At 57.7% G+C, this 11,373-nt stretch overlaps 1 protein-coding gene across 2 annotated transcripts in view; it reads right to left on the bottom strand.

Annotated features, from left to right (window-relative positions):
• Window positions 1-3,222: 3,222 nt before the first annotated feature.
• KLC1 (kinesin light chain 1) overlaps window positions 3,223-11,373 on the bottom strand; it is a 20,770-nt gene continuing 12,619 nt past the window's right edge. Inside the window, exons 13-14 of one of the 2 annotated variants that reach the window (XM_014535594.1) lie at window positions 9,867-10,004; window positions 3,223-3,357 (exon numbers count right to left, since the gene is read on the bottom strand). In XM_014535594.1, the coding sequence (XP_014391080.1) occupies window positions 3,223-3,357; window positions 9,867-10,004 (273 nt within the window). Of the gene's footprint in view, window positions 3,358-9,866; window positions 10,029-11,373 lie in introns of both variants that reach the window. The other variant, XM_014535592.1, reaches the window with a different exon arrangement.

The following is an 11,373-nucleotide window of genomic DNA, read 5'->3' on the forward strand; positions in this document are numbered from 1 at the left end:
CAGGCTGTATCGGAAACTCGGGACTGCGTGTTACTAACGCCCAGGAGACGCTGACACATGCTCAAGTTTGAAAACCACTGGGCCAGTTACTACCGTCACCCTTACCTGGAAAGATTATGTATGATTTTATGGGATAAAGTTTTTTTGTAAAAAAATGTATTATTTTAGAGAGCGAGGAAGGGAGAGAGAGAAACATTGATTTTGTTGCCCCACTTAGTGACCCATTGGTAACTTCTTGTTTTTTGTTGTTGTTTTTTAATATATTTTATTGATTTTTTTTTACAGAGAGGAAGAGAGAGGGATGGTTAGAACCTTGGATGAGAAACATCGCTCAGCTGCCTCCTGCACACTCCCCACTGGGGATGTGCCCGCAACCAAGGTACATGCCCTTGACCTGAATCGAACCTGGGACCTTTGAGTCCGCAGGTCGACGCTCTATCCACTGAGCGAAACCGGTCAGGGCATTGGTAACTTCTTGTATGTGCCCTGACCATGATCGAACCCACAACCCTGGCGTATGCGGATGACACGCTCACCAACTGAGCTGCCTGGCCAGGGCTGGGATGAAGTCTCTAAAGTCATTTAGTTTTTCAAAACGTTCACTAAGGCGTCATCTCAGATAGGACTGCACATGACACGAGCGTGTTAGTCTACGCACGTGTGTCCGGCTGGGGGGGACCACGCGGGTGCTCACGCTGTGACATCCCGGGGAAGAGGAGGAAGACGTGCCGAGAGAAAGGACACTCGGGCTCTCACGGGCGGGGGCCCAGGTCACAGGAACCGGGCCAGGACTGGGCCTCGCAATGAAAAAGCTTCAACACACAGACCCCCGAGCGAGCAGCGAGTGCCCTAGACGAGGGCCTGAGGCAGCACCTGCGCACAGGTCACCTCGCTCGCCGGCTAGGGGCGCTCACTCCGCACAGGGATGGACACTATAGACCAGCGGTTCTCAACCTGTGGGTCGCGACCCCTTTGGCGGTGGAACGACCCTTACCCAGGGGTCGCCTAAGACCATCCTGCATATCAGATATTTACATGACGATTCATAACAGTAGCAACACTACAGTTATGAAGTAGCAACGAAAATAATTTTATGGTTGGGTCACCACATGAGGAACTGTATTTAAAGGGCCAGAAGGTTGAGAATCTCTGGTCTAGACCAGGGGTCCTCAAACTTTTTAAACAGGGGGCCAGTTCACTGTCCCTCAGACCGTTGGAGGGCCGGACTATAGTTTAAAAAAAACTATGAACAAATTCCTATGCACACTGCACATATCTTATTTTGAAGTAAAAAAACAAAATGGGAACAAATACAATATTTGTATTTGCATGTGGCCCGCGGGCCGTAGTTTCCATTCCCCTGGTCTAGACCCTCATCCGCTCTGAGAAAAAGTGTTTCCTCTAAAACGCAGAGACAGTAGTTACCTGTCCTTAGTCGGACACCATAGCCTTTAAAACCAGAGCCAGTCATTCCGAAGGCGATGCGGAGCCTGCTTCCCCTCCCCAGGCCCGCGGCCCGGCCGGCTCCGGCGTGTGGGCAGGACGGTCACGGCCAGAGCAGGCGTTTCAGAGCCGGTGGCCCCGGCACAGGCTCTTCCCAGCGGTTTTCTCCAGATGCCCATGGGGCTCAGGCTCCACCACACGGGGTGAGGCCGGGCAACAGCCGCTTCCTAAAACCAACTCGCCCCTCTTGCCCCAAACGCTGTAAGACACACATCCCTCCACAGCACAGAGGCCGGGCGCTGGCTGACGCCACGGGTCTGAGGTGGACCCGGCCAGCAAGGAGCGGGCGAGCCTGCCCCTCCCCGAACGCAAAGGAGCCCTGGCGCGTGCTGTGGTGAGTGCCGGCCGGCCCACCCAGGGTCTCGGTTCAATCCCAGTCGGGCGCAGTGCAGAGGCAACCCATCCAGGTGTCTCTTCACACTGATGTCTCTCTCCCCTCCCCTTCCATCCTGGAGAAAAGTCAACGGGAAAACACCCTCCGGTGAGGATTGGCAAAGACACGGCAAAGGAAACACCTGAGTGGGCACCTGACTTCCTTATCTCCAATGTCACCCGAGGAACTGGTCTCAGTCCTGAGACGTGAGAGCTCTGACCCACAGAACCGCAAGTGGAATCACCTGCAAAACAGTTTTACTGACCGTCAGAGCGGCTGGAGCCGGCTCAGTCCCCGGTCGGGGCACATACCCGGGGTTCATGTTCAATCCCCGGTCGGGGCACATACCCGGGGTTCATGTTCTATCCCCGGTCGGGGCACACACCTGGGGGTTCATGTTCAGTCCTGAGACGTGAGAGTCCGACCCACAGAACCTCAAGTGGAATCACCTGCAAAACAGTTTTACTGACCATCAGAGCGGCTGGAGCCGGCTCAATCCCCGGTCGGGGCACATACCTGGGGGTTCATGTTCAATCCCGGTCGGGGCACACACCTGGGGGTTCACCTTCAATCCCCGGTCGGGGCACACACCTGGGGGTTCACCTTCAATCCCCGGTCGGGGCACACACCTGGGGGTTCATGTTCAATCCCGGTCAGGGCACATACGAAAGGCCACCGATCGATGTGTTTTCTCTCTCACATTGATGGTTCTCTCTCCATTCCTCTCTCTCAGCATGTCCTCAGGTGAGGATGAAAAAATAAAAGAGTTTTACTTAGAATCAACCAGTGAGATGTACGTGCCATTTTGAAAGTGAGTTTCAGGGAAGAGCTGACAAAACGGTGCTTCTGTGGGAAATGCATCCAAACAGCAGCGCCCAGGCCAGCGACCCAGCAGAGACCCCGCCCAGCTCCCTCGTGGGCACAGGCTCCTTCGCACCGAGCTCCTCTGGCCACGAAAGTCATGGTTCAAAGGTTCCAAGACCCATGACCGAACCCTTTTAAACACACGGAGCCTCGCGTTCTAAAGCCCTGACATGGCGATCCTTCTATTTGAAACCATCTTTCTCCCTCTGTTAACACTGTGTAAAGCTTCACAGGCAGAGGTGGCCTTTGATTTGACAAGATTGAGACTGGTTTTCAGGATCTAAGTCGAGCTAATTCTTTAGAAGGTGGTCATATGCAGGCAGACAAGCCAGTGTGCACAGGTAACCGTGCAGGCTCCTTGTCGCCGGTGAGGCCCTGACCACGGGACAAAGACGTCCACGTTCCCGTGAGCCATGAGCCACGGCCTCTGGCAGGACGCTGCGCAGCGACTCTCCCAGGTGGGACGTGGGGCGCGGAGATAGTTACCCGGGGTTCCTCGGCTCACTCTCCCGGGCACTTCCTCCCTTCAGCTTCCTAACCAGCTTCTCGCTGCTGCGTCTAATGGAGGCCCGCAGCTTGCTAAAGGAGCCGCTGCGCCTCAGCGATCCAGTGCCGTCCTGAAAGAGACGGGAATACGGTGAGGCCGGGGTCCCCTTCCCCGCCCCCGTCCCGCCCGGGCACAGCCAAGGGACAAGAACCAGACCATGACCTGTCATTGGAGGGCGTCACTCCCAGCCCACAGAAGTGACCACTCGCCAGGGTGTCAGTGGACTTTAAACAGAAACTCCCCATTTTAAATGTAATTAAAACGTATCTAATGACCATGAAAACTTTTGAACGTGAAGAAGCTCAAACAAAAATAACATTCCCACAGGAACGTAACTGTGTTGCTGCTTTGAAACAAAAGATAACAAAGTCTTGGGAAAGGTCACGCGGCTTGAAATCCAATCCCACAGTGAGCAGCAGGCGGCCGAGACACCAGCCCGAGACAAGCTCCTTCAGACGCCGTCACAATGTGACACTTAGAAGTACTGTTTCCTCAGTACGTTTTAAGTTTTATTCAACGTTGATAAGTGTGGTTGGAAATTAAGGAAACGCTCATTCTATAGGACCTGCTGGACACTAGGACGTGTGGAGCAGGAAGGCCCGCTGCCGTCCTATCCACGCAGACACTGCCCAGGACCCGCCGGGACTGTGGGGACCACAGAGAGCAGGAGAGCGAGGGCACAGACTTTATTCCCGGATGAACCGCAGCGGAAGGGCCAGCAGCCGCGCCCCCAGGATGCTACGCGAGGCTGCGTCCAGGGGAGGGGGACACACTCTGAGCAGACAGACACGGAGACATAGTCAGTTGCAGTGAGTTTATTAGAAGTTAGAAAGACAGGTACACAGTCACCAACACAGATTAGTAGAGAGAAGCAGAACTGCCCAATTTCCACACAGACTACACAGCGCTGCTACTGGGGCGGGAGCCGGGGAGCCAGGCCCGGCGAGGGGCGCCATCTGAGGACCTGGGAGCACATGCCCTACTCACAGCCGAGCGAGTCAGCGGCCACGGCCACCGTCCGCCACGGCAGTAACGCCTGCGGACACTTCTAACTACCTTCCAGCTAAGTGACAGCTAATGGCTCTGAAGTTTTAAGCTCATATGTTACACAGTACGTGGTTTTTATTGATACAGTTTATATTACTAAGTACATATCCAGCAAAGCTACGTGTATACAGAGAGAGGGACCCCCCAAAGGACAGCAGCACCGAGAGGAATGCCCGTCACAAGGTGGAGCTCGGACAAGAATCCTAGGGTCGCTAACAGCCGCGGCAGCGGGGAGCTGGAGGTGCCGCCCGTCATGCAGGAGACAGAGTCACAAGGCAGCTAGGCCTGTCAGACAGAAACGAGAGAGAGCCAGGTGAAACTCGGGAGGGAGGCCCCTGCCCGCGCGCCGCCCGCCGGCTCACAGTATTTCTAGGTCACAGAGCGGGCACTGGGGGCTTCGGACTACCTGCGCCCCGTGTGAGCAGGGCTGGGCCTGACGCCCGTGCACGGGGGCAGCCAGTGCTCCCAGGGCCTGGGTGCGCCTGGCCAGGACCTCCCTGACACTGGCTATAAAAATAAAAAGGCGCCACCGAGCGGTCAGGAAGGAGGCTCTGCAGGGGCAACACCGAGAGGCCAAGAGAGGCTGCCGTGTGGCGCTCCAACTCCCTGAAACCCTCTCCTGAGCTGTGAGCTCTCCCCCGAGTGAGGGAGGGCCTTCTCTTAAGAACACGAACCTCGCAGAGACTTGAGGTCTGCAGCACCTTCTGAACATGCACTGACAACCCCAGTAAAGAACTTTCTAGAATCAATTCCCACGGGCAGCAGCCATCCTGGGCCTGCGGAGAGACCTGGCCGCCTGGCACCGAAGCCCCAGCCGTTCTGACTCACCATGGGACGCTGAGCAAGTCATTTAACCAGCCCGAGCTTCATTTTTCTCATCTTTAAAATGGAAAAATAAAACTTGTTACCAACTCCCCGTGAGCGCTGGGAGGACAAGAAAACATCAGCTCTTGCTGCTCTTCAGCAGAAGGTGGTAAAACGTAATGTAATCCATCAACAGCACATCCGCTTCACATCCAAGCTCAGTGCTGGACACCCAGCAGAGGGGAGACCCCCCACCCGGACTCTCAGCCCTCCTCTCCCCGCCCCTCCCCTCCCCTCCGTCCTGGCCACAGGCTGGCACTGGGCTGGGGCAGCATGGTGCCCTGGGGCTGGGGCTGGGCAGTGGTCTGCCCACCACTTGCGCTCACCCCCTTACACCCTGTGAGAACCAGGAGCATGCACCAGACGGATGTATGTGAAGAGATTACCCATGAACATATATGCATACACACATGGCTCATGGGCAGACAATGGTGTAGGAAGGGTGGGGGAGGGAAGGGGAGCGGGGGAGGGGCCAATGGGGGGAGAAAAGGGGCATCTGTAATACTTTCAACAATAAAGACACATTTTTTTAAAAGGGCTGGGGCTGGTGGGTCCCTGCACCTGGGCTGGAACAGCTCCTGCTCCGTGGCAGGCCCAGCACCTCCACAGCGGGAGCTCTACCGCACTGGCTAGCACCGCAGGGATCACTGTAAGGGTTTCAGGTGACTTAGTGTTCTTCAATTTTTAAAAATATATTCCACACAAATCCTTTACAATAAAAGGCTAATATGCAAATCGACGGAATGATGGAACGACTGGTCGCTATGACATGCACTGACCACCAGGGGGCAGACGCTCAGCACAGGAGCTGCCCCCTGGTGGTCAGTGTGCTCCCACAAGGGGAGCCCACTCAGCCAGTAGCCAGGCTCATGGCTGGCGAGCACAGCGGTGGTGGCAGGAGCAGGCCTAAGCCATCAGTTGGACATCCCCCAAGGGCTGGACTGCAAGAGGGTGCAGGCTGGGCTGAGGGAACCACCCCTCCCTCTCCCAGTGCACAAATTTCATGCACCGGGCCTCTAGTTTTAAAATGAATATTAATCTCTTTTTAAAAATATATTGATTGGCTGATTTTAGAGAGAGGAAGGAAGAGAGGGAGAGAGAGAGAAACATCGATCTGTTGCTCCACTTGTTTATGCATTCACTGGTTGCTTTTTGTATGTGCCCTGACTGGGAATCGAACCTGCAACCTGGGTGTATTGGGACAATGCTCTAACCAACTGAGCTACCGATCAGGGCTAATCTATTCCTAGTTCACAGTGCACCCAATTCCCCAGTAACCCTGGGTAAGAGCACAGTGTACTGAAGCTCTCAGAAATACCACGCGGGAGCAGTGCGGGAAGAGTGGGGGCTGCTCCTGAAGGACCGGCAGAGAACTGCCCCACAAACCGCAGCGACAGTGCGGAGGGAAGGCTGACGTGGGGCCTCAGCCACCAGGCCTGGGGCTCCCAGTGGCCGGACACACACGTGCCTATCAGCCAACACGAAGCCACATGAACGGGGGCCAAGGGAGTCCAATTTCACCCCTAAAGGTTCCTTTGCAGCCCACATCTGTGTGCTTAGCAGGACCATCAAGGAGGACGCCCTCAGAGGTGCCCGAGCACAGTGACTGAAGCTCTCAGAAATACCACGCGGGAGCAGTGCGGGAAGAGTGGGGGCTGCTCCTGAAGGACCGGCAGAGAACTGCCCCACAAACCACAGGGACAGTGCGGAGGGAAGGCTGACGTGGGCCTCAGCCACCAGGCCTGGGGCTCCCAGTGGCCAGACACACACGTGCCTATCAGCCAACACGAAGCCACATGGCAGCGACAGTGCGGAGGGAAGGCTGACGTGGGGCCTCAGCCACCAGGCCTGGGGCTCCCAGTGGCCGGACACACACGTGCCTATCAGCCAACACGAAGCCACATGAACGGGGGCCAAGGGAGTCCAATTTCACCCCTAAAGGTTCCTTTGCAGCCCACATCTGTGTGCTTAGCAGGACCATCAAGGAGGACGCCCTCAGAGGTGCCCTGACGGGGACCTCCGTTCAGCCCGGCACTTGCAGAGGAGAGGGCGGGAGCAGCTGCCCCTCACAGACCGAACAGGATGGCTCCAGGCCTGCTGGGGAGAGCAGGTCCCCTAGGGCCAAGCCCCTGCCCAACCCTCACATGGGGTCCTGGCTGGGGCCCGTCCTTCCTGCTCTCGTCTCTAACAGCCTGTGCCCAGCTCTGTGCTCTAACAGCCTGTGCCCAGCTCTGTGCTCTGACAGCCTGTGCCCAGCTCTGTGCTCTGACAGCCTGTGCCCAGCTCTGTGCTCTAACAGCCTGTGCCCAGCTCTGCACTCTAACAGCCTGTGCCCAGCTCTGTGCTCTAATAGCGTGTGCCCAGCTCTGTGCTGGCCCAGATGCCCAGTACCCCCAGGCAGGACCCTGACCTGACTCGCTGCCCTGTTCTAAGGCTGTTTCTGGCGCTGAGAGCGACCCTGCCTGTCGATGGAATTGGCTGCAACTGGAGGAGCTGTGGCCGCTCCTGGACCTGCCCACAGCACTCGCTCCGCCCTGCGGGGCGGCTGTAGAGAGCACTGACATTCTCCTTAAACGAGAATCTAATGAGAAGCCCGATGTAAAGTGAAGCCTCGATGGCACTTCCTCACCAGGCCTGGGTCACAGTCCTCAGGACGACTGAGTCGAGCAGAGAACAGGCCAGGCCTGTCGGAGCCACAGGGGGCGGTTCTCACCGTGGCCGGGCCCCCCACCCGCAGACAGCGTGAGCCGCCATTCTCCCTGCAGGTGACCGTCGCATCACACGTGACCTCAGGACGGGCTCCTTTGGTTGCGAGCAATTATACCTAACACAGCTGATCTCCAACCTCTGCGTGTGCCTGCTGCCTCAGTGACCCTTCTCAATAGAAATGTGCTTTACAAATAACATGTCACCCTCACCCAAGCGTGCCAAACTTGCAGCCGGCGGGCCGCATGCTTGCTAACTGGTTTGGCTCAGTGGATAGAGCCTCTGGCTGAGGACTGAAGGGTCCCGGGTTCGATTCTGGTCAAGGGCATGTACTTGGTTTGGGGCTCCAACCCCAGTAGGGGGTGCTGCAAGAAGCAGCTGATTGATGTTTTTAACTCACTACCCCTCTCCCTTCCTCTCTGTAAAAAATCAATAAAAATGTATTTTAAAAAAATAAAGAAATAAACTTGTCAAATTTTGGGAGAGCTCAGCATTCCCTCCTTGGAACCTTAGAGCTTTGAGGAAGCCAGCCTGGGAGCCGAGGCCGTCCCATGAGGCGACAGGCCGAGTCTAAGTGGTGGCCTCAGTGACCAGCGGTGAGCCCAGCCGCCACAGCCACCTCGTTAACCTGGGCGGTCACTGCCCCTCTGCTGCTTTCCCTACTCTCCACTCGGGGAAAGGGCTCCTGCGCTGCCCCGGGCGCTAAGACCCAGGCTCCTCCGGTCGGGGGCATGCACGGGTGAAGGCAGCCCTCCCCCAAGTCTCGGCCTTGAAGACGTCAGCAATAGCTGTGTCATCACGATTTCAGACAGGCTGACCTAGAAATACTGTCTCAGGAGACGCTCCTGCCGAACGTCAAGAGCGTTAGCACCTGCACGGGTGCGGCGGCCGACTAGCAAAGGGCCCGCCCTCAGACGCATGCGGAGGAGAGCAGAGAGCACCGGGAGGGGGCGCACACAGCAGGCCTGAGGGCGAGCAGGGACTGCGCCCAAGGGCATGAGTGAGCACAGCAGATGCTGATTGGTTGTCCTGGCACAGAAAAAAACCAAAGCCAGAAAGCTGCGGACAGACGGCCCAGATGTTCTCCCTGTAATTCTGGCCAATAACAATCTGTATGGAACATCTCATAGGCTCACCTTTACCAAAGTGCTGCAGCTACAGGAAATCCCAAAGGATAACACAGATTTAAACACAGACGAGAAAGCCAAAGCTACTCGGCAAAACATCTGCGGTGACAGCTGAGGGTGCACTACTGCGGCTTCGAAACACCAGCGCACCTGGGCGGCAAGGCTCACCTGCAGCCACTCCCCGATACAGCGAACCCCAAGCTGCCAGCTCTGTACTCCCTGACAGCTCCCTGCACCGGCCCCACCCACGGGCCACCACGAGGGAGGCCACAGGCAGAGCCACCAGGGGCTGACGTGTCTCAAACACAGGCCCGGGTTCTGGACCCGAAAAACTGTGGCAGGGAGTCGTGAAGGGCGATGGACCGACCCCGTAGAACTGGCGCTCAGGACCACGGTGGGACACGAAGCGCGGCCACCGAACCTTCCTGCCCCTGCCTGCCCCTTCCCTAGACAAGTTCTGCCGGGAACATCAGCCCGTCCAAGGCCTGTACAGTAATTCCCACCAGGCCTATGGCGGCCGGGCCGTAAATGAGGGGCGCTGGAGTTAGCGGGGAAGAGGTAAGTTAACAAGCGAGTTAGTCACCTGCACGCTTCCTATGATTAAAGTAAAACCGGATTACGGACTGTGCTTTAAACAACCAGGACACTCAATCAGCATTTAGGTGCTGGAAGTTAGGCCAACAGCTTTCATGGAGAGGAAACGGCCACTTCCCGGAGGCGCAGGCTCAGGGCGAGCAGGAGACAGGACTTACAGAAGCGGAGCTGCGGCTGGAGTGGAGGGAAGCAGAGTCTACAGAAGAAGGGCTGCGGGGGCGGGGCCACGCGCTGTACTTACCCCGCTCCACTCTACGCCCATACTCACTTCCTCCCCTCCGTCAGGGCCGCTCTCGTACTTGACCGTGTCCACGGTCAGGCTCTCCCGGCTCCGGCGCTTCTCCGAGCCCTCGGGGTCGCCCAGCACCTCGGCCACTCTCTGTTTGTGAACATTGTCAAGACCCTGCGAGTCAGGCGGGAGGGTTCACCTGTTAGCACGTAAGCTGATTAGGGTTTTCCAAACAGAAACGTCACAGAAAACACAGGCTCTGAACCACAGGGAATGACCACCATGTCCTGGGACGTGCCCTGCAGGGGTGCCTTCCCTGAGCCCGTTCACCTCCCATCAAGTCACAGACTGAGCCAGCGAGTGGCGCTGGCTGGGGTCCGGCAGGAAGGGCCCTGGTGCACTCACTGGGACGGCTTCACAACAGGCCCGATGGTGGGTGGAGGGGAGGCACGGGAGGCACGGCCAAGGACAAGGCGGTGATGGTGACGGACGGGCGGTCCCGGCTGGAGCCCTCCCCGTGCTCCTGTTCGGAAGTGTGGTGGTGGGATGGGAATGCCGTGTCTAGCGTCACCACTAACTCCCTGGCGTGCACGCCTCCCAGGCAGCACCTGCTGGAAACTCACGGATGACTGTGTTCTCAGTGTGACACTGAAGACCAGCCACTAACTACAAAGGCACGTCCAGAGCAGACGCTCCGTCTGTGAAGGGCTGAGCAGCAGGCACTCCTCACACACGTCTGTAATAGCATGTGGTGGGTTAACACACAACAGGCTTCCTGTGCGCGTCCGGGCCCGATGACTGCGGGCAACATGCCTCTGGTTCCACATGGGTTCACCCAGCGGCTCGTGGAGCGCTCACCTGTGGCGATCCGATGGGCCCTCCTCCTCGGGAGGCCCGGCCCAACCACGGCCACTACACGTGCTCCTCACCCAGGAAACTGGCCTCCGTGCCCTGCACTTCCTGTGTGAGTTGTGTGGGGCATCACTACTCTCGGTTGGTGAAGGAAAGCGCCTCAGTCCTCCTACCTCTTTACTGCTAAGAACCTCGTGCGACACCCCCGTGGACGTGGTGTCTCTAGGACTAGATGACGGGACAGTCCAGCGGCATGAGAGGCCACACTGTGCGCTTGTGCGCTCACCCGCTTGCCAGAACTCACCTGTAACCCCAAACCCACACCCCAGTGCTCTCGCAGGCACCTGCCACCCGGTGTGCACGGCCCGCCGTGAACAGCGCCCTGCTCCGTCCGTTACTCAGTCCACATTCTCCGCATTTTGTCCATTTGCTGGACGCTCGCTGCCTGAACAGCCCCGCCCCGCACTGCGGCGCGCCCAGGGTCCCTAAGTGCACGAGGCTGGTGTGCCTCACACAGACGGAGCGACGCCTGTGCAGGTGGGCCTCCCGCGGGCCTGAGCCGGTGCTGGGCCCTGAACTGGTGCTAACGCATCACCAATCCACCCACGTAGGTGTCTGTGAACAGAAAGCACACGGGACACGGCTTCGGCGGGTCAGCGGCTGCCAG

Source organism: Myotis brandtii, unplaced genomic scaffold (genome assembly GCF_000412655.1).
Source record: "Myotis brandtii unplaced genomic scaffold, ASM41265v1 scaffold1020, whole genome shotgun sequence".
In the NCBI taxonomy this organism is placed as follows: Eukaryota; Metazoa; Chordata; class Mammalia; order Chiroptera; family Vespertilionidae; genus Myotis; species Myotis brandtii.